The sequence below is a fragment of the Neophocaena asiaeorientalis genome, unplaced genomic scaffold (assembly GCF_003031525.2).
Source record: "Neophocaena asiaeorientalis asiaeorientalis breed wild unplaced genomic scaffold, Neophocaena_asiaeorientalis_V1.1 scaffold296, whole genome shotgun sequence".
Classification (NCBI taxonomy): Eukaryota; Metazoa; Chordata; class Mammalia; order Artiodactyla; family Phocoenidae; genus Neophocaena; species Neophocaena asiaeorientalis.
Genome location: NW_020175084.1, coordinates 2,769,066 through 2,793,627, shown reverse-complemented (window position 1 = coordinate 2,793,627; position 24,562 = coordinate 2,769,066). Strand labels below are relative to the sequence as shown.

General features: G+C 36.8%; 1 protein-coding gene across 3 annotated transcripts in view; it reads left to right on the top strand.

Annotated features, from left to right (window-relative positions):
- ARHGAP24 (Rho GTPase activating protein 24) overlaps positions 1–24,562 on the top strand; it is a 488,283-nt gene that overhangs the window by 190,652 nt on the left and 273,069 nt on the right. For 2 of the 3 annotated variants that reach the window (XM_024764194.1, XM_024764195.1), the window contains exon 3: positions 4,822–4,827. The exons of the other annotated variant lie outside the window; for it this stretch is intronic. In XM_024764194.1, coding sequence (XP_024619962.1) covers positions 4,822–4,827 — 6 coding nt within the window. The remainder of the gene's footprint in view (positions 1–4,821; positions 4,828–24,562) is intronic. 3 annotated transcript variants of the gene reach the window in all.

Genomic DNA, 24,562 nt, shown 5'->3' with positions numbered 1-24,562 from the left:
TAATCAGGGCTTTCCTAATGGAAGTGAGTCAAAAATTCAAATAAGAAATGCAAATTGTATCACACCCTCCCCCCCACTTCCTAGTCCTCTCTGAATGTTTTCTGTAGGAAAGTGTGTTTATAGAGAGAATTGGCATGTATCCTGCGGTTGTGAGAAGTGACATTAGCAGATCAAGATGACTAGAAAGTAGCTGACAGTATGTTGCATTGGTCAATGCGTGTGAAATTCCAGACACTGCACTGGCCAAAAGAATCTGGAAAGTTCTGTGAAAGTCTGGTTTGTGGGGAAGCATTTCTGGATATCCTTCTAGCAGAAAATTTCCTGTAAGATTTAAAGTTGATGAGACCAACCTTCCGTAAATGGCAGAAGCCACCAGTAGAAACTACCAGCTCCTGGAAAGGTGATGACAGTGAGGCTAAGGGGGAATTGCAATTATTTAAGGACTCGCTAGTGACTCTGAAGTGTGTACTTTGCCTCACTTGATATTATGTTGAGCTTCACTTGGCCTGTGGCTCACCTCATTTGATGAGGCAAAGCTGCCTTAATGTTTGAACATGCCCCTAATGTTTACATGTTCCTTTCTACCTTCAGTCATTACACAGGATAGTTAACCAATACTATTCACACGGAATTATGTTTGCTTTGAAATGCATATCTGACTCCCACTCTGAACCTCAGCAACTGGGGTGATATCCTGCATAGAGTCCCCATTTTGTGGCCCTGTCTCTCACTGTTAGGTAAAAGCTGCCTGGAAGACTGCAAAATTAAAATGGAGAAGTAATGAAGAGTTTCCTAAGTTACAAATAATTGATGATGATTATAAAATTGATGGTAAGTTTTCATTGTATAATTTGATTGATATGGCAGTTATCATAGCAGCCTTGAACAGAATGCTCTTGTGAACAAGATCATTTATCTCACCGAGTCTGTTTTTGCATAAACATTTTTAAATGAAAGGCATAATAAATCTGTCCAGAGCATGCACACAGTGAGCTGCCAAACCTGCCACCTGTTTAAGGTTTTAATGAACGCTTCTGCATTCAACAAAAAGCCGTATCAAATTAGTGCTGACATTTTGCTTTTCTCCTGCCTTTCATATTCCCGGAACCCTGAGAGATCATCTTGCAAAATCCTCTAAATGGGGGACTGATTTTTTCATTAGAATTCAGCAACCGCTGTTAAGCCAGCTCCCCCAGATTCGTGTTTACATCTGCAGTTCAATTGGGACCTGGGGGGTCACGGGCAAAGTTAAGAGTGTTGGGTGAGTGGAGAGTTAGAACTCCAGGAAAGTGGAAAAAGAGCACTGGATGAGGAGTCAAGAAACCTAAGCGTTTGCCTTGGTTTTCCTACTGTTAGCTGGTGGTTAGCTGGTGAAATTTTGGCTCCCAAGGATCCACTGTTGGCATGGGTAGTGCATATCCTAGGTCTGGAGTTGGCGAGAGTGAGGGGCAGCGTTATGGGGAAGACCAGACAGCGTCGTGCCGGAGGGGGCCAAGCTCGCCTATTCATCTGTGAAAGTCTTACCAAAGCAAACATAGCGATGACATCTTGTTCCCTAAATGTACTGCCCTTTAATTCTGTCAGCTGAAGTCGTTGTTTTGAAGTATAATAGCATGTTAAGGGAAGGATTCCCATATTTCCTATCCCAGAGTCCTGAAATGGCACAGGTGCCAGCACTCTGAGAAAGGGCAGCACGTGAAAGAAGCAAACAGAACCTCTGCCTCCTGGGGCCTCAAAGAAAGGAGGCTCAGCCACACAGGGGGAAGGACCCTTCCTAGGGCATAGCAGAGCACTCACACTGTGGGGAAATGGTGACTTTGTGCAGGCTTTTTACACCAAGCAATTTTGCTGCTGAGCAGCATGGATAACCTCTGAATCCAGAGCTTTGATTAAATAAAGGGCATTAGCAAAAGACACATGTGTTGGTCATTGCTTTTCCTTCTGCTCTGGTCTTTTCTCTTTATCCTCCTCACAATATCTTAATGAGCTTTTAATCCCCCATTTTTATGTTTATACACAGAGATTTATCTTGTACCCCTGACCTTGGCAGATAATCCATGTTTTATATGCACACTTGTGGGGCCGAGGGGATTCAAGTTTGCCATTCAACCTAGTTAGGCACGCAGCCTATACCTCCCTGCTGTTCCTTGGGGTGACAGCCAGGGAACAATGGGCTTAATTAGCCTATTTCACATTCAGAATATATTTCCAGCTAGCCTTTGGTCCTGGCAGGCCGTTAAGGATGTATGCATTCCTGCTGCTGCTGTTGATGGTGAAGTGAGTTTTTAACCATGAACTGTTGTGAGTCCTCTGATAACATTTCAAGGGTAAAATCCCTTTGATCTTCTCATTTCAATAGAGATCCCTCAAAAGGAATAAAGCCCAGGTTCACTAGCCAACAAGTGATGCCACGGGTACACGTAGTCTGTTTAAGTCAGGGAGACACATTTTATCAACTGTCAGGAAAACAAACATGAGACAACCATGTGTTGGTTTTATTTTTCAATTTTGTAGGCTATTTTTCACTAAATTATTTTGAAGGGGTTATTTTCACGTGAAAAGCAGTATCAGAGTTCAGCATAATCAGCAAGAGATCTAGGTCCAGTGCCCAAATTTGTTTTTATTGGTAATAGTTACAAAAAGAATTTAAAAGAGTCATATAATAAAAAGCACAAACAAAACATTAAAGCAAAAGGCAAATAATAAAGGCAGTTGGAGGAGTACAATTAATACCTGAGAGCTTAGGCTTAGTTAGTCTGTAACTGTAGATACTCTGGGTTGCAAAGGACTGTGAAATTGGGTAGTATCAATTTCTCAGACTACAAATGCAGTGTTAAATAAAATGTAACTACATTTTTATATAATTCGTATTAATCTAAATTTCAAGTTCCTATTTTGACTCATAGTCAAGGCATGAATCACACAATTCTTAGCTGTTTTTAGATTTACAATCAATTGAGACAGGATTTTCACGTACATGGCACTGTAGCATCTAGAGAGGTGCCCAGACCCTGTTGGCATCCACCGCAATGGAAATCATTTCTTCAGAGAAATCACCTCTGCATACTTGTATCTGCTGTGATAATGTCCTGTGTCTTCCTGGTCTCTGGTCCTCAGTCCATGAATTTTCTATCTTTCTCACCCACATTTCAAACCCTCTTCACTCTTAGCTAATTCAAGTGCCTTCCTTTGAGACATGTGAAGAACATGTTGCTCCGTGCTCCCTGAATACCACCCTCTGCAGACACTGCACTATGCTGGGATGGGGTGAGAAACCCTACCACTTGCTTTCCAGACAAACTGACCTTGAGCCTAAGCTCAAGGATGTCAGGACACAGGGTCCTTTCTCTGAGAGTCTTACCATTATCTATCTCTCTTGTTTTTCCTTCGGTTCTTTTCTCCCATTACAGGTCCAAGTTTCTATTCTTTTTAATCTAGCTGAAAGTGGAAATAGGGAGTAGATAAGAGGAAATATATTGATTCTGCCTAATTGAACTTTCTGTCATATTCCTGGCCTGAAGCTTTTAAACTTTGCTACTCATGTGAAGTTTTCTCTCTCTGATTCTACTCCCCTCCAAGGAGATGAAAGAGTCCTTCTAGTGGCCCAAATGAGGTAGCTCAGGAAAAGTGCATCATCAACACTTATAACATCCAGGCACGTTGATCTCCAACACTATGAATCTCGTTGACATGAGCAGTACCAGATGACTGTCTGGCCTCTGTTTAAACAGTCCCATTGACAAGAAACTACTGACATCCAATAGTTTCCCTTTCTGTCCTTCCCTGTGGATGCTCCTTTTTTTCCTCCATGACCCAACACTAATTAGCTGAAACTGAAAGGCAGTTAAAAATGATTTTTTAAAAGCCCTACCTACCACCCAATGCATAGTCAACATTTAATTGAATACCATACTGCCAAAGTAAACTACAGATTTGGAATTTTATCACTAAATTGAAACAAATTAATACTGAGAGCCAAAAATGTACCAAAGAAGTCTCATGTATCTTCTCTCATTCAACTTTTGATGGTCCTAGACTGTAAGTTCCTGGGGATAGGGAGTATGGCTTCTTCATCCCAACACATAGCATCCTACTCCTAGTATGTACTTGCACAGTATTTGAAATTTGTGAGATAAGTGCTGTTTTGACATGTTTCAAAGTAAATTGAGATTCAGAGGGGTTAAGTGACCAACTCAGAGTCACACAGGTAGTCACGTGGCAGGGGTGAAATAAAATTGAAGGATTCTGAACCCATGTGCATGGATAGCTCTCTCTTCCTCATTGTTTGGATGGCTATAACACTGCATATATCATGAGTTAGGATGTATATCTTGAGTCTCATAAGCTCCCCACAGTTTAACAGTCCCCTCTAACAGCCATGAAAAAAATCTCAGTGATAAGCATTCCTCTTTATATTTTCCTGATGCTTTCCTAAAGATAAAGTGAAGCATAAATACTCTAGGGAGGACTCTCAGAGCACATCTTGTTTAAAGGATGGTGCTGGCATCCAGGAGTGTGTCTTGCATGAATACACCAGAACTTTTATGTAAGACTTGCTGTAGAATTTTCTCTAAACTCAACAGACAGCCTTCAAATATGTAGAAGAACTTCCATGATAATTTTAAGACTTGAAACTAAGATGATGTCCTAACTCTTCCCAAATCTTGCTTTCTGAGAGTGTCTTTCCCCTTTTGTATTAGACAGTGAGATGGGATGCGAGTATGTGTATTGTGCTCTAAGCAGCCTGAGCAACTTGACAATCCTATGACTCAAGTCTAATTTGAGTTTCCCACTGAACAGAGATTTCTGGTTTTGTTTCAGATGCTGGTAAGTTTCTTCCATGTTCCTCCCTCCAGGAAGTACCACAAACCCAACCACATAATGAACAGCACTTGATACAATTAAATATGATGTAAGTGCAAGAAAGCCTTCGTTAACTCGTGTGACATTCAGCGCTCCACTTCCCTCCCAGGCCTTTTTCCTGTTTGGAACATTGGAGCCAGACATGGCTGGTCAGTAGGAGATAGCAGCTTCACTGAGCTCTCTGAATGCATCTGGAAATGACAAGCTTACCCCAGACAGTGCCCACCTTTTCTAGGAAGGTAGGAACAAGGCCAAGGAATTTGTATGTATGAAACCTATATGTAATAATTTTTAAAAAATCTGTGTGTTCAGATCCCATATGCAAAATAACAAGTAACAGCTCCTACATGATCTTCATGGAGAAAATTGAACACTCCAAGTTGGGGAGAAGTTATAGATCAGCCTTGTTGGTATGTGTTTACTATTCATGCCTTTATTTCCATCTTAATGGTACTTTCAATTCAATAACAAAAAGCTTTCTTGTAGAAGAATAGGGAAAAATAAATGAAATATTGTAGCTAAGATTTATTGAGCACTTGCTATGGGTTGGGTGCTGTTCAAAAGAATTTATACGGAGTATATATTTTAATACTTAAAATACCTGTAGATTATAGGTACTACTGTGATTCTTATTTTATACATGAGAAACGAGGGCAAAGTTAAGAGACTTGCTCAGGGTCAGGAACTGCTATAGAGCCTAAAAATCAGTCTGTCTGATTCAAGTCTGGGCTCTTAACCACAATGTTTCACTCTACCCTAAAAGAGGATTTTTTCAGGAAGCATTCACCAAGCTGAGTAGGACAGTGTCCTCTAAGTACCAGTATCAATGGTCCACTGTCACTACATTAAAATCAACAATGTACAGAAATGTAACAGCCACAAAGTATCCCTGATTACTTATATTGTGTGACTTTACATTTAATTCGAGAGTGCTCTAATTTGAAAATATATGCTAGTTTACCATATTTCCAGAAAGCCTTAGTATGTTACCTGAATGGGAATAGCAGTGGTTTGCATTGCCTCAGACTTACGCATTTTTACAAAACAGAGGCAACAAGGCTTCATCCTGTGAACCCTATAGAATAAGCTGAGGGAAATCAAAGGCAGCCATTCTGACTCTTCCAGCTCTAGTGGACTTCTCACATGGCCACGATGCAGACCAAACTGCATTGTTTTGGGGACCAGCAAGAAGAGAGATGTTAGAGGTGCGATGAAAATGCACAATCATCAGTTTAGCCTCCAGAAACGGAACTCAAGACGTTGCCTTCAAGGACTGCAAAAGTTCAAGGCTGGAGTTGAATAGTCGAGAGAAAAATATTCCTGCCACTTTATGTGGTTCTTTGAACCTTGCTTGCATAGCACATTCACCTCCTCTTGATAGACCTTCAGAAGCAGGCACTATGAAAACTACATCGATTACCTTAACAGTATTGGACTTTGGGCAAAGGAGGCAAGATAGAGAGAACCTTTTCCTTCAACAACTACTTGCTCAAGAAGTAGCATTGCTCGTGCTTCTCATCAATGAAGCCAGTGAATCTCATGCTTATCTAATATGTTAAGCTTTTTTTTTTTTTTTGCGTTATGCAGGCCTCTCACTGTTGTGGCCTCTCTTGTTGAGGAGCACAGGCTGCAGACGCGCAGGCTCAGCGGCCATGGCTCATGGACCTAGCCGTTCCGTGGCATGTGGGATCTTCCCGGACCGGGGCATGAACCCGTGTCCCCTGCATCGGCAGGCGGACTCTCAACCACCGCACCACCAGGGAAGCCCTGTTAAGCATTTTAAAGACACATAATATGTATTTGCTCATGAATCTCCCATTGCCAGAAAAATCCCTCTCCCTTCTCTGCCTGCTACATTCCAAGAAATGAGAGAATTATAGGTTTCGGTAGCTATGCTGATCCACAAATTGGGGTTCAGAGCTTAGATGAGCTATGCCCACTACCCCTCACTTCCCTTGACTTTGTTACCAATTCTCACCTCCCTCAACTGTGTGTGTGTTTGTGTGTAAAGGGCAAAGAGAGAGAGACAGACAGAGACAGAGACAGAGACAGAGACAGAGGTTGGGGTAAATAGGAAGCAATGAGTCTTGATAATAAAAAATGGCAGTTTGTATAGATATAACTTGGGGTATGTTAAGGAGGATGACAGGGGAGGAAATCTATATTATGTCCATTAGACAACTTCCTGTCTGTCAGTACATGCTTACATAAATTCTCTCACAATTGTAATGATGTGGAATTATGCAATTCTGTCCTTGTCCATGAAGGTTAAAAAATATGCTCTTAAAAACCTCATTTTATAGGCAGGTCTAGACCATGATCTTCCAGTTGTTTGCTCATTTAACTCTTAACTCATCCACTTATTAAAAAAAAAAATTGACCTAATTTTTTATTAAAACATGGCCTCTGTTAGAATAGGGGCCCTGGATTATTATAAAATCTTTTAAGGTTGTCACACTTAGTAATATTCGAACATATTACCTTTTTAAATACTTTTTATTGTGATAAAAACACATAAGATGAGAGCTACTCTCAATAAAGTTTGAAGTGTACAGGATAGTATTGTTCACTCTATGCACGATATTACACAGTAGATTTCTTGAACTTTCTCCTCTTGTGTAACTGAAACACTACACCCATTAAACAGCAACTCCCCGATTCCCCCTCTTCCCAGCCGCTGGCAACCACCATTCTACTTTCTGCTTCTATAAGTTTGACTACTTTACATACCTCATATAAGTGGAATCATGCAGTTCTTGTCCTTCTGTGACTGGCTTATTTCACTTAGCATAACGTCCTCAAATTTTGTTCATGTTGAAGCATATATATATATTTTCTATTTCCTAAGGCTGAGTAATATTCTATTGTACATATATATCATATTTCTTTATCCATTTAGCCATTGATGGACATTTAGGTTATTTCCACCTCTTGGCTATTGTAAATAATGCTGCAATAAACATGGGAGTACAAGTATCTCTTTGAGATACTCTTTTCAATTCATTTGAATAAATACCCAGAATTGGAGTTGTTGGATCATACGGTAGCTCTTTTTAATTTTTGAGAAATCTTTGTACTGTTTCCAGAGTGACTATACCATTTTCCATTTTACCAACAGTGCAAGTGCACAAGGGTTCTAATTTCTCCACTTCCTCACCAATACTTGTTTTTGTTTGTTTGTTTGCTTTTTGTTTGTTAATAATGGTTATCCTAACAGGTGTGAGATGATAGCTCATTGTGGTTTTGATTTGCATTTCCATGATGATTAGTGATAAAACATTACATTTTAATTTTTAAAAATTATAATTACATCCAGAGACCAAATCTCGTATCTATACATCTCTACTCTCCAACGTCATTCATTCTTTGACATGAGAAATGGTCTGTGCTCCTTGAAATGGCCTTCTAGCCTGCTTCTTATGCTGTAGAAGGTTGAAAGTCACAGGTACCACTTCATTTTATGCTGTAGCTTCTCGTTGTCTGTCCAAGCTGCTATAATTTCTTCTAAAATGTTGTGGGCCTTCAGTGTATCATGTTATAATTCATTTGATTAGACAAAAGCTACATCCACATTTCTTTCTGAGCTAGGCACTTCTATACATTGGATGGAGAATCAGAGTGCTGACGGACAAGGCCCTAAGCATCTTAGAAGACTTTTTGTTTAGTTGATGGTCTACAAGGTAAAGCCTTAAGATTCTTAGAGGCTCTCTTAACTAGAAAAAAGGGTCTGAGTGTCATGTCCCTGAGATTTCTCAGATGCTCTACCACACACCCTTGAATCCTTCTGAGGTCTCAACGAAGGGTCTTTCGACCACACTTTTGAGATGTTTACTACTTGACTGGTGGTCTTCTGGATTTGCTGTTTGCCCTGAGGCTATTTCTTACTTTGTGAGCTTTTGTTGCCTAGAGAAACTGGGGATTACAAAAACAGTTTTACTAGTAGGTCTTGCCTTCTTTATATTCTCTCTAAGTCTTCTTTATAGTAGTTTTTCTAGCTTATCTTTTTCTAGCCATACATTATCATATGTAGATAAAAGAAAACAGTTGGCACTTTCAACACTGTGCCTGAAAATCTTAGTGAAATCCACCAGTTCATTAGGTATGTATTTTTTTATGCCTTATCAGTGGTACAGTGTTGCCAAATACTCTGCCACTGTATAACTAGGGTTATCTTTTCTCCACCCAATTTCCTCACTGTCTTTCATGCCCCCAACCCCCAACAGAAGTCTCCTTGAAGCCCTTCTGGCTTCTGCCAAAGTCAATGCTACATATTTTAGGTTTTTGTTACAATAGCCATTGAATTCCAGGTACCGCTTTATGCTTCTGTTATGTATCACTGCAAACTATCCCAGAATTCTGAAGCTCAAGACAATACCCATTTTACTATATCCCATGTTTTCCTGGGTCAGAAATTTGGACAGTTTGGCTGAACAATTCTTTTGCCCAATTGACAGCAACCAAAGTCACTTGGTGGTATTCATTTGTGAATGGGCTGGTCTGGACGGTTCGAGACAGCTTCATTCACATGTCTGACACCTAGGTGCAGACAGCTGGGCTCAGTCATGTCTGTTGATTGGAGCACCTGGTGTGAGCTCTCTAGCATAGCTGTCTCAGGATACCTGGTAGGTTTTTATAGAGGATCAGGGCTCCCAGAGTGGGTCCCAATAGACAATCTTTTCACAGATTCAAAGCATCCATACAGCCCACCTATATTTAAGGGAAAAGCCAAACACTTCATCTCTTGATGGGAAGAGTGCCAAAGAATTTGTACCCATATTTATCACACCAAATGGTGGTATAAGAAATAATAATGAGTCAGTAAGGGATTAAGAAATTGGAGCAAATATTTACTAGAGAAAAAGGCACTATTAGATTATAATCTAAAAATTTATTAAATTCAGTGTGTGAAGTGAACATGCTCTATTATCAAACTTCTCTGAGGCAACAAATACATATAAACTTAGGAATTTGTAGTTTTCCAGCACAGGTCACGCCAAAGAATTGTTTACCAAGAAAATTGAGCCCCTGGTCACTGCTTGTATTGATGTGACTTTTAATGTAAGCTCCCAAATTAACTTCTAGGGAGGTATATAATACTGGAAAGGTTACTCAGAATATCTTGCAACAAACAATACTGACAGGCTAGAGAGCTATGTGTGTGTGTGATCTGCCCTCTCATTCTTCACTTTGTGAAGAATCCTCTGCATACATTAAACAAGTCCTTAAGCCTGGTTGCTTATTGAAAAAGAGAGCCTAACTTTGAAATCCAAATATACTTGTGAAATTGGAGCACACTTCTATTCTCTAGTATGTTAAATTATAAAGCTACACCCAGGAGGGAGTGTGGGGAATGCTTTAAAAGAAGAGGATAAAAATTTTTACCAAAGTTATTGTATCAGTCAATTAGTCTTCTCTGCTTCAGACATTTGGCCACCAGATATGGGCATTGCAATTTTTTTCAGAACGATTGTTTACTAGGAAAGAGGTGAAAGAGCCCTTGCCCAATGTAGAAATTTTTCCACTAACCTCTTCGCATTCTCGCCAGGTGTTGTTCCTTGTCAGCGTAGAGATGGGACTGGGGAAAGAACCATACATTTATCAACTTCTAGAACAATTTCCAAAATTCTAATTAGATAGATAGATGATTGGTGGATAGATAGAGAGATTGATAATTTTAATGAAAATTTTTGTTTAGGGAGAAATCAGTAGGAAGAAGTTTTGAAATTTTGCAGAGAAGTTACTTGGGAAACAGGTTGGTGCACTACCTGGCTTATTTGTTTATTTATACATGGCTTTTGTTTCTCTTTAAGTTCTGGGAAACTACAGGATTGCTCAAATAGGAGAGACTCATCAGCTGTTATTGTAGGAAGGACTTAAAGATCAACGAGGCAGTGCTGGAAGAACAGGGCACCAGGAATCAAGGCTGTCAGGAGCACAAATCAGAACCCACCGATTCTGCCAAACATAAGCTCAGTAGAAGAGCAATTCTATCCATCTTTTTAACCAGTGGGGTGCCAGGTGGCTAGAGCAGAGCAACTGCTTTTTGAATTTAGGTTTTCGTATTGTGATTGAAGATTATAGTACTGCTGGTATTGATTTCTGTAATCTGTAAAGGACTAGAAAATGTACTGTTTGGATACATGGTGAAAAGGCTCCTCCTTAGCCTTAAAGAAAAGCTATATCTGTCTCTGCCTTTCTGTCTCCTGCTCCTACTGTGTGTGTGCATGTGTGTATATGTGTTTTACATACTAAATGTATACATGCATAAATACCGTTACATATATATAACTATGTATTTTTTTCAGTTTCACTTTCAGGCTACAAAGAAAGACTATGTTAGACAAGTATATGTAAATATTAGAGAATTTTCTTCCCTTTCCTAATTATATAGATGCATCTTCATCTCAGTATTGATATTCAGCTATGATTCTTGTCTTAAATAAATCTTCACAAATAGTGACATAGCCCCACACATCATACACTGAGTGGTCAGGTTTTTTACAAGGTATTAAAGGTAGGTAACTAAATACAAAGCCAGTGTTTAGCTCAGTAAGGAAAACGACACTTACTGTGAAGGTAAAATAATTGCCTAATACCCCAAGATGTATTTTAAGCCAAACCTATAGTTTTTTATTTGGGATTTTAGCAGAGAATCCAAACCCCCAGATGTCTTCTCCACTGTAAGCTCTTAATATTATATATACATTTTTTGGCTTATTTTGTACTTCCCACAGTGAAAAGTAAAGCAAATCAATATTTTTGTTCTGCATTTATCCATCTCTACATAAAAGGTAAAATGATGCTGATACAAGTCTGTGCTATTTCTCTGCCTCCCTCAAAAGACCATGGCTCATATTCTCCTAGGCCATGGGAGATGCATAGTAAAGACAGGGCTTGTGTTCACCTAAGATGTTTGTCTATAACATGGGCACAGAAAGAATTTAGCTACTTCAGGTTCATTTATCCACTTGAGAAAGGTTAAAAACTGAAACATATCTTAGTGTAATCAGGTAAACTTATCTTAGTTGTACCATGGATGAAAAAAAAATCAAGTTCTTGTCTAAAGTATCTCTTTATAAACTGGCAACCTTCTATTTTGAGCTAAAACCCCATTGCAATAGCAAATGTGGAAATTAATGAAGGATTTGTGGTCTCTTTGATTATCACTGACCCTGAAATATTGAAATTAATATATTAAAATTCTGAAGCTAAGTAAATCACACTTAAGTCATTTGATGGTGTGTAACAGCAGGAAGTCAAATAAATTAGAGATGAATGTTTTCAAATTAACTGATATAACTTAATATTCATTAGAGTAAATCCATTTAATTTCCTCTTAGTTTTATTTGAAAGGGAGCAAATTAATTGATATAATATATAACGCAGTGTTTGCTACTCCCTACCACTCATCTCCAACATATATGGTACTCAAAAGCAAATACAGTTCCATAGAGGAAATATACTGATAGAGTATAACTTGAATTTATCTTCCTGAAGGAAATATACTGACAAAGTTACAGTTTGTCAACCAGAAGAATGGACAGTTTCCTTTTCTTCTATGTTTAGACGTATACAGATAAAGGATGATGTAGCATTTTGGAGAAAAACTAGCATTGCCAGATATTAGAATGATTTTAATTTTTCAGAATACATGAATTAAGTTGAGAGTGATGGATCTCATTTGGGGCCCAATATCTTCTTATTTTTATTGAACACGAGTGCTAAAATGACTTATTTTAAAGTTCCTAAAAGAGAATACATACTGAATAGATTTGCTTTTTTTCTGCTCCATCATCAGCTTTTACTAGAGTCTAGCATTCAGATTGGTAACTTAATAGGAAGAAATACATTTACACAATATTTTTACCAATTGAACAAGGAAAAGGCAGATGTATATTCAAGAAATATCAACCCTATTCAGAACTCGATAAGCTGAATGATTTATCTGAATCATTTCAGATTCATGGTTTGTTTCCATTCCTTTGCTAACACATTTTCATCTCCATTTTTAATGCCTATAATGGTTTTGTGTTATTTTAAGTTAGGTATCCTTTTATACATTTAAAAAATCTGCATTAAATGGCAATTTAGTTTGTTGGAAAGTGTTCACTGACATCACATGTTCAAGCTCTTTATTTCTCAAACAATTTTTTTCAACTGAACTCACAACTTGATTGTACTCATTGTGAATAAAATTACTCAACCAGTCATCTTCATGACTAAGGCAGGGGCTGCTTTGTCAGCTGGGCAGATGCAGGAGCTGCCTGAGTCCCTTGTTGACTTATATAAAATGATACTGTGCAGAAATGATTACACAAACAGAGCATTTATCAAGTTGTTGAGGACCTCCTTGTCCTCAGCAGTGAGAGGGATGGGTAATGACAGAAGAACTTTCCTAGTAGGATGTATTTGGAGTGCAGTTTGGATGTAGTCTAAGATGATATTATCAATGGATAATGAATGTACTACAGTTGAAAGCATAAGAAAAGGCCCCTTTGAGCCATAGAAGGTCATTGGAAGATAAATCAAGATCAACTACTGAGGAAAGGGTTTTATAGTTTTATGTTGTTTTCCAACTCAGGTAATCAGCCGCCATGCATTTGCGCTATTAACAAACATTTATTGACTATTGTATACAGAGAATTACTTTATGCTTAGCATTGGGATACTCTCTAAAGAAGTTATGAAGAATAATGTCCCCCTGTGTCTGTATTCAAGGAGCTTAAATATCTAGTTATGTGCAGAAAAAAAAGACATGCATGAAACCAGTGAACATTCCTTAGATAACATAACACACTGCTATGGTAATAAGCTCAGTTGTACAATAGATAGCAGATGAGATAATATAAATATGTTCAAATTTTCGAGAAGAGAGGTTAACAAATTACGTAAAATGGGAACCATCTGGGCTTAGTTTCTGAGGAAAGGAATGACGAAGAAGCTAAAGTTTGAGCTTTAAGATTGGGTCAAATGTTGACAATAGAAGATGAGAGGAAGGGCATCCCAGGTTGAGAGAAGAGCATGAGTAAAGCACAGAAGATAGACATGAAAATGTTCTAGGTAGGGGGGTGGAGAAAGTGGAGACTAGCAGAAAAAGGATGGGTGCCTTGACCAGAGATGATAGTAGATACTGAAGAGAAATTAAAATCAAAGTTCGGAGAGTCCAAGTTGAAAAAACTACAAAACTTGATAGAAATGCTAAGTCTTTTTTGATATTTTATTTTTAATGTTTACATCTTAATGTATTTTCTTAGTCACACATATATTATTATTTACAAAGCATGATTAAGCAAGAGGTGTGTGTTTGAGGGGAGTATGGTTAAGGAACAGAAAAGTGGGAAGGGAAGCCAGCCAGCAGTTTCTACATAAACAAGCGCTCACTGAAACTTCCTTATGGTTCCACGCATCGTGACAGTTTTAATAAAACTCAATTATTTCAGGTATACAGATGCTTCAAACCTTTATCCGTTTGGAACTAGGATTCTTACCAGGGAATCTTCGTGTTTCACCTTTGGTGAACTGATGGCCGTGGAGAGGGATAGTAGGGCTTCTGTGACTGACTGCCTGAGAACACAGGATGGGCAGCTGGGAGACCACGTAGGAGGCTATTATAGGGGCATAGCTGTAGAAGACAGAAAAGTAGGCAGATGCCAGAAATTTTTCCAAGGGAGAATTAACAAGATTTTGTGGAATTAATTGAATGTTAAATGTCTCAACATTTGTGAGATGCTATAAACTGTACTGGAACATGACACTTCTCTATGTAATAATATTCTTTCTGATGTCATAGGCTCAAAGTTTCAACATTTAACACTATGGAGTAGTCTTAGTCTGCTGGAACTGCCATAACATAATACCATCGACTGGGTGGCCTAAACAACAGACATTTATTCTCTGACAGTTCTGGAGGACAGAAGTCTGAGATCAGGGTGCCAACATGGTGAGGTTCCACTGTGGTATCTCTTCTGGCACTAATTCCATCAGACCAGGGCCCCACACTCATGACTTAATTATCTCTCAAGGGCCTCATCTCCAAATACTTTCCCATTGGGGTTTAGGGCTTCAAGTATGAATTTAGGGGGGACACAAATATCCTGTCCATAACAAGAGGATATTTTTTGGTTGCCTCCTCTATTCCCATTCCATCTATCCTTTGCTTTTTTCCTTTCTAACTGACCCTTTGGTTTGTATAGAGAAAGGTTTGAATCAGAGACTAGGGCAAGATATGCCATCACATTGTGGGCACTTTTTTGTTAATTCTCTGTCAATATATATAGAAGGGAATCAAATTGACAAGTTTTTATTACAAATTTTACCTTTCCAAGAGGTATATCCTGACCATCCTACTTAATACTGTAACCTGACACCTTCCTCACCTCCCCACAACTCCTGATCTCTACTTATTCTGCTGTCTTTTTGTCTTCATAGTCATTATCATCTTCTAAGATGCTACATACTGTTCTTATTTTGTGTATTGTTTATTCTATCTCCCATCATTAAATGGAAAATTCACTAGGACAGAGAGATCTTTATTTTACTCACTGATCTATCCAAAGTACCTAGGACAGTGCCTGGCCTTTAGTGGGCAATATATTACTGAATGAATAAATGGACAACCACTAAGTTAACTAGATGAAAAGGATATATTATCTATTGACCATTGATAATTTTAAGAAACAACACTATGTTGTACAAAGTGAATTAAGATTTCAAAACTCAGACCTAGCAACGATCTTTACTTTCCTGAAGAGGTCATATGGTTGAAGTAATATGAAGTGGACCAATTTTGGATGTATTTTGAAGATAGAGCCAACAGGAGTTGCTCATGCACGAGGTGTGGATATAAAAGAGGGAAGTCAAGGGTAACTTCAAGAATTTTGGCTGAACAACCTGAAGGACAAATTTGACATCAACTAAGATAGGAAGGATAACAGGGAGAGCAGGTTTATTGATGGTGGTGATGATGGTTGGGGGATGAGCTGAGGAGCTCAGTCCTGGAAATGTTGAGTTTAAGATGTCTATTAGTCAGACATTCAGGTGGAGATAGAGTAAGTACTTGAATATGTGAATATCAAATGAAGGATACAAGTCTGAGCTTCTATTCTTAACACTTATGCAAATTTATATGGATTCCATTAAAAAAATACTTGTATTATTGTTGAGTTTGATATCTGTAATTATGCATCTGTGTTCATTTTAAGATACCACTGAGGAAAAAAATGGAAAACCATTCTCATTGTTTTTGAAATGCACCCTATATGAGCATTCCCCTTTTATAGTCTCTCTTCCAGCTGGCAAAAGAAAAATAAAATATTTTCCCTTAATTATTCCAAACTGTTCTATTTTTATGCAGATCTAATTAGCAATATTTATTTCTTGAGAGTTTTTTTCCTGGAAATTAATTAATTAAGTTGATCTTCAAGAGGAAGAAATATTTCATTGTAAGAAATAAAGTGAAAATCTTTGGGGTATTTTATTAGTCTGTCAATATAATTACAGGCATATTAAACAAAAGTTTTGTAGAAAGAGGTGCTAAGGCAATAACCACTTATGTTATCTCTGCCTCCATCACTACTTATATTTCTTCTTATATACTGCCACACCAGACTTGAAACCCTGTTTTTCTTCATGACCACAATACCTATCTGTTGTGTTCATTACCTAATAACCACCAGCTACTTTTTTGTTGTCTTTGTTTGCATCTTTCAAAAAAGTTGTACTTTCTGCCTGGCTGCATCCTACTATAAAATATATAACATCAATAAATTTATTAGATTTAAAACAGCTGTCATAAAAGGAAGAGTCTATCCTTATATTTCATATCTAATCTGGTCAGATTTTGGTTGATTGCAATTTTCTCTTTTATGATTGAGAATTTCTCAGGTGCTTCTGACAGATGTTCAGAAACCTTGTAAACTCACATTAGCACAAACTATAGAGTTAGTGACATCAAGATCCACATAGAGCCATGTACACACAGATGTGTACTATATGTACGGGTATAATAAAATGAGGACTCCAGCTGACTGAAATCGTATAGTAAGTGGATTTAATAAAATTCTGTTTTGAAAGCTGATCATCCAAACCATCTGCAGTGTGGTAAGATCACACTTTCTTCATGTCTCATCTGAGAGGACAAAATAACCAAGATTTGGATCTAGTTCCTCAGTCTAAAGAAGGCCATTCAAAAGTTCATCAGTCCCATGGTGCATATTTCTCCTTCTAAAAGGTTATTTCATCTCTACTCAACTCCAGTCAGCCTGTGTTTCTCTCTTTTTTCTCTTTCTCTCTCTGGTTATAACACAGGTGTGTGTAAAATGCACACACCCATGTGTAATAAGGCTTCTCTCTTTATGACTATTATACATGAGGATATAGATAAGATGAAGGTTGAGGAAGAACTTAAAAAAGGAAGTATACTTTTATATTTTGGTGAAAAGGCAGAATGAAATACAGAAGTGAAACAAGTTTTTAACATGTACTTCTCTTTTTCTTGGCTAAGAAGAACAGATGTACATTACATTTGCACAAATGCAGTTTTCTTAAAATTAGAATAATGCATACATTAAAATGATGATTTTGGGTTGCTTCCTAGCACCATAGTAAATAGATGTCAATCTTATTAATAATTAATAACTTATTGATATATGTTTAATAATATATATTTCTTCAATGTATTTTAGCTGAAATGCTTCAATATTCATTCACATATTAGTGTTTTATAGATTTAAAATTATTATAGGAAAAGATATATTTTTAAGACACAATAAAAATAACTAGTCCCTTTCAATTTTGTAATTTTTTTCCCTACACAAATTGTCAATGAGTTATTCAGTGTAATACAAAAAGCAAAAAACCAAATGTTTGCTGTTTGTTTTGTTTTGTTTCCTTTGGGGGTTTGATGTACTGTTTTCAGCATACATGACTAGATTGTCAAGATTAAGTTCATGTTTAATTTACAGCATCATTTGTACAGTTTTAAACATTTAAACTCAGCTTTCATTATTGTGAAAATGTAGGTGATGCTTACTTTAATGTGACTTTAGTTTGTGTATTTGTGTATTGAAATTCAGGTATCTCCAATCCCACACCCACCCACCTTCATTAACAGCCTGTGAGTAAGCATAAGCAAAATTTACACTTTGGGTCTGAAATGTGTATGTGTTCAGAGTGATGAAGAATACCATTCTTGGGCTTCCCTGGTGGCGCAGTGGTTGAGAGTCTGCCTGCCGACGCAGGGGACACGGGTTCGTGCCCCGGTCCGGGAAGATCCCACATGCTGCGGAGCGGCTGGGCCCGTGAGCCATGGCCGCTGGGCCTGCGCATCCGGAGCCTGTGCTCCGCAATGGGAGAGGTCACAACAGTGAGAGGCCTGCGTATCACAAAAAAAAAAAGAATACCATTCTTTGCTCTGTGTAAACTTGATTGGTTGTGGATGGACAGAAGTACAGGTCAGAAGCTGCCAGTAAGAGCATCATAGAGACCCATGTGAAAGGAAAGGTCACATGTGGGAAAGAATAGAAAAATCTGCATATTTACAGGATGAGAGAGAAAAATGAATAAAAAATAAAGATCCAACCAAGATTATAACTGAGACAATCAGGTCATTGTTGACAAAAATGAAGCTGTGAAGAAGGAAATTTAATCTTTTGTTTATGTTAAAAACAGATCCTATCAAGGCATTATTCTATTTGAATAATTAAAATGAAAGTTGCCTGCTCACCAGGAGCCTTCGTTATATAAGGAATTCATTTACATGCTTATTTATTCATTTACTCATTCTACAAATAGTTTTGAGTACTTATATCTGAAAGATACTACTATTTTCTCTGCGTGGAGTGTGATAGATATTGTGGAGAGGCTTGCAAAAACGCATCATGCTCATAACTCAGATCTTTGAGCATGTTATGTAGATGAGGATAAAGAGTAAAAGAGGAATTGGGCATTCTTGTTAGGAGAAATTCACAGGACTATTGCATGAGGATGCGGTAGATCAGTCTGCCTGGAGTAATGTGTGGAGAGGATGCCACAGGACAAGGAGCTCAGGGTCAGTGGGGTGAGATTGTAGGTGAGCCTGAACACCAGGATAAAGATGAAGTAGTGTTTTTGGTTGACTGGCCTGGCAGCAGTGGGAAGCCCTCCAAGCCCCCAGAGCATCAATGACACTGAATGTTTTAAAAGTCAGGCTTATTGGGGTTTACATACAGTTATGTAATCACCACCACAATCCAGATATAGGATTGTTACATCATGGCACAAAAATTTCCCTCATGCCTCTTCATAATCTTTCCCTCCCTCAACCTCAGCCCATGGTAACAAATGATATTTTTTCTGTTCCTATAGTCTAAACTTTTCCAAATATAAATGCAATCTACAGCATGTAGCCTTTGATCCTGGCCTCTTTCATTAAACATAATGCATTTGAAATTCATCCATGCTGTTCTGTTTTCAGTTGCTCCTTCCTTCTTACTGCCGAGTAATATTCAATTGCATAGATATACCATAGCTTGTTTATCCATTCACCTGCTGAAGGACATTTGGGTTATTTCCAGTTTGGGGGAAATTATGAGTAAATCCACTATATACATTTGCATATCTTGATTACTGTAGCTTTGTAGTATAGTCTGAAGTCAGGGAGCCTGATTCCTCCAGCTTCGTTTTGCTTTCTCACGATTGCTTTGGCTATTCGGGATCTTTTTTTTTCCTTCTGCTAACTGGGTTTTTTTGTTCTTCTTTCTCTAATTGCTTGAGGTGCAAGGTTAGGTTCTTTATTCGAGATGTTTCCTGCTTCTTAAGGTGGGCTTGTATTGCTATAAACTTCCCTCTTAGAACTGCTTTTGCTGCATCCCATAGGTTTTGGGTCGTCGTGTCTCCATTGTCATTTGTTTCTAGGTATTTTTTTATTTCCTCTTTGATTTCTTCAACATACAGATTTTTAATAATGCACTTTAATATGTCTTCTTCACACTGGTTTAGCTTCTAGGCTTTGAGTCTATAAAACCATTTCTTCTTCAAGTTCAGGTTTTTAAAAATGCATGTGTGAATGGATTAAATTAGTATTATCAAACCCCTTATTTTAGAGTTAAAATTTATTAATGGCAGTGAAAACATGTTTTATAAGATGCCTATGAAATGGTAGCCATAAGAAAACTAAAGGAAAATAAGGCAGTGACAGGGGAAGTTGGCAGTATTCAAAAGTAACTTTTGCCAGGTGGGCCATCACAAAATGCTGAATATACTGTCAATGTACTATGCATAAGGCAATGTGCTGTGATGTGTGGAAGGATTAAAAGTGTGATACTCAGTTCTTTATCCTCTGTTATGTAAAAATATTTTTAAAACTTTAATTAATACCTGACACTATATTACACATATATTTATGTCTCTCCCTCATTACAAAGTAAACTCTACAGACAAAATGTGCTTTTTGTTTTGTTATTTTGTATTTTCTTCATGTTTGTTTTTAAGCACTGTATTTTCAACACCTAGAAAAATATCTGGCATATAGTAGAACTTAGCATATATTTTTGAAAGTATAAACAAGGAGATAAAGCATTATAAGAAACTAAGAAAACATCATAAGTTAATTTGATTGATTTACAGTGGAGGTGACCAATAAGTGTTAAAAGTTTGGAGTGTGTGGGCAGTGTTAAATAGACTACTATTAAATAGTTCCTAAATAGTTATTAAATATTTCTCAAATATTTACTAAATAAGAAAGTGGAGAAGTTTACTAAAGGTTTTCTTTAGATTTTGTTGCTTCTTATGATGAATGTACCTATTCTTCACATGTAAACCATATTTCAATTAATATGAGACCACATCAGATATAAAATGTAAAATTAGTTTGTGTATCACTAAGTAGAATTAAAGACTGTAACATAAAGTATAATCTTCCATTGTCTATAAAAGGTATCCCAGTTAAAGGACGTTAAATGCAAAATTTTCTAACTATAAAATTAATTAAATATAAAATTTTTGCCAAGTTTAAGATGATATATTTAAAAATCCCTTATAAGCTATAAAAATTTATATAAATGATAGCTACTATACTTTACCCCAAAATTTAGTGTCTTGACCCAAATTAACACAAAAATTTAGCAAAGAAAATGTATGAATATACATATAATATACAAAAAAGACATATATACATTTAGGGTAAATCATTACTTGAATGAATATAAAATTATTATTTGTGTGTATATAGAAGTTCATGTGAAAAGTGACCATATACACTCTGGAAGCAACAACAATGTGATCAGAACATCTGCAGGGTTAGCAAAATTTTAGACCCTTTTAATTGAATTACTTTGTCCAGGTATAAAAGATTATAGTCCAGTGTTTTTAAAAATTAGCATTTTTTTGTCTACTTACCATGTGCAGGCATTGTGTTAAGCTGTTAACAGTTCTATAAGTCAATTGCTAGTATTATAGATGGAGAGACGGAGGCACAGAGAGGGTCAGGAACTTGCCCAAGATTTTTCTAACAAGGAGCAGAGCTTAGCTGTAAACAAAGTCAGTCTGACACCAGAGCTTAAGGTCTTAACTTCTATTCAGTGGCTCTTCATGTGGAGCACTGGGTTCGGGCACCATGCTTGAACAGTTAATGACAAACAAGCTTGGTTTCAGAGCTGTCTGTATGGATGATGAGGGCTTGGACACTAATTTTTCTGAATGGGTGAACAAAATATAGGACTTAGTGTGGGCATAATAGCTGTCTTCAAAGATGTCAAGAGCCAGAGAGCATTATCAATCAAATGTTTGGCGGGGGCAGCAGAGATTCTCAAGTGTCAGATTTTAGTTGGCTATCATGTAAATCTTAGAAAAGACCAGTGGCTACCATTGTGGAATGAACTTCCTTAAGAGGCAGTAAGTGTCTTTTCATTGGAGTGTTCAACAGAAGATGGATGAAGACAGAATTGAGATATTTTATAGAGGAATGAGCTGAGTAACTTTAAAGTAATTTCCAGCTCTAATATTATGTGATATGTAGATATAAAACAAGTTTAGAGGCAGATTACCTCTCAAATTCCCATTAAAAATTTTTTTTCCCTGATGGATGCCAAATCTGTCAAATACTGCATCTGTTGAATCACTGGGTATATTTTAATGACAATTTAATAAAACGTATTTTCTTGATTACTAAATAAAAATGGCTGAATATACTGTGAAATTTTCTAGTTAAGAATAAATGCTAACGTAAAATTTCACCTAGCTTACTAAAATTCACCTGTCATAGTGAAGAAATTCAGTATAGCATCTACTTTTAATTTAATATTTTTCTATGACTAACAATCATTAATTTATTTTTAAAAATCTAGTAAAAAAAGATTTTCACTAGACATGAAACATATGTTTCACTGAAACATGTGTTCTTCAAAAAGATGTCTTTTTGAGATATATTAGGAGTACCTCTTATTGTTTATATTTTCAAAATTCAAATTTATTTCTTAATACCACTACTATAATCCATGCAAGTAAATATTTTTAGCAGAGTTTGTGGTTAAGGAGAATGTAGAAATACAAATGATTTGTTTGGACTTTTTTATTTTCCTCACCAGAGAAATTTGGAACCCTTCCTTATGCTTCCTGAATTAGTGTTTTATTTTGACTGTCTAAGAGATAACTGTTATCTCTTTAACTTTTATTTTCGCTATGTCTAGAAAAATATTTCCACTGAGATTCTTAATACATCGATGGTTATAATAATCATAAAATACAACTAGATTTAAATTCAGATTTTAGATCCTCAGAAGGTACTTGATGAACACATAAGTAATCCCAAACTGATCACCTACAGGTTTTTATTTTTCATTAAAAATAGAAACCGTTGAAAAATATTTTCTACCCTTTGAACATATATGTAGGACACAAGCTATATTTTATTGAAAAACAAGAAAATCTAAACATTAGTAAAGTTGGACAGTTTATTGTCTTATCCAAAAATTAGGTCACCAATGCCTCTGGTACAGGAATGAAAGTGGATTAACTCAACCTGGAATGAAAAGGAGACTAGCATGACTATTGCACCCTGAGTTCTGAGTATCTTATTTATGTCTAAATTAATTGTTAATTTTATATATTTTTAGAAAAAAAAAGGAAATAGTCATTTTTTTCCCCTAATCTCCACCTGCCTGTTAGTATGTGGCATAATGGTCTGAATGAGCTGAGGAAATTATTGCTTAGGACTCTGACTAGTTCCAGGACAGAAGCTTGCTGGTTTTCATTTCCTAATTTGTCAAAGAGAAACTCCTGGGAAGATGAACCTGAAAATTCACAGCTATATCAAGAAGTATCTTGCTCAGGCCTCGTTTATTCTTCAACATACGTTATTTTGAGTAACATTATATATGTATGTGTTGTGATCACTTTTCAACATGTATTGTTCTACTAGACTATAAATATAAATAATAATAGGTAACATTTATTGAGCTAAAACTCTGTCCTGTACCCAGAGAATTACCAAATTAGACTTAGATGAAAAACAGTCTTAATAATGGCTACTATTTACTGATGTTTAACCATATATCAGTTACTATGCTAAACACTTCACATGCATAATTTTATTTAAACCTATAAACAATCCTCTATAGAAAGCTCTTTTTTAGATCCATTTTGCTAATGAGGGAACAGAAGTACAAATGTTAATAATAATTTTCTCCAAGTCATATGTCTAGGATGTGAAAGTCAGAATTTAAAACCAGTTTGTCAGAATCCCAAGCCTGTGCTCTTACTTTACTGTCTTTCTCTACTTAAAATAATCCTAGTGAATGTATATGTTCCCTACCTTTCTGCTTTCTTACACCATGGTGTCTTCATTGGAAAGGAGGCTAAAAGTCAGGAAGTCAAAGGGCACACATTCTTCCTATCAACTCCACCATGTGATTTCTCAGGCCACGTTTGAATTCCTCTGATAAAAGGGAACTCAATTCACCTAAGAAAACCAGTTTTATCCTTGAGTATCTAATATTATTAGACAAAATGAGTTATCTTGGGAGAATAAAAGAAAAAAAATCATCTTTTCCAAAGTGTGTCACAATTTAAAAATGCTACATGCCTGATTTGATTTTAATCTCCAAATCATCCTCTGTGTTAGTTCACGTATGTACTATATTATAATTATCCTTATTTTATAGATAATGGAACTCACCAAAAGATTCGGTGGCTTCATGCATTCAACCATTCAATAAATTTTTATCTGTACCTTCTATATGCCTGTTACCTTCTAAACTATTGGGGATAGAGAAATAAATAATATATAGCTCTCCTCTTGAGGTCTTTAGAGACCATGACATTTTAGGGACTCAGATTCCTTCAGTGTAGCTACTCTGCTTCCTTTCCTAGTACTGGATTGTCATCACCAGAAAAATTCAAGTAGTACCCATTGTGATATTATGATTTCCTAAAGGTTTCAAAGCACTCATAAAATGGTAGCATTCTCCAAACATTTGTAGGAAGAGTGTCCTAGCAGATTGCTACACACACACATACACATATATACATATACATACATGCATACATATATATGTGTGTGTATGCATATTCACTACACACAATTATTTCTGGAATTAAGCACTTATCAGTTTGTAACTTTGCAATTTAAGAACACCTTTTTTCAGCATACAAGTGGGAAGAGACAGAGAGGAAGATCACACAGGATGTTTTATAGCCAAGTTTGGAAGTACATCACTTTTGCCTA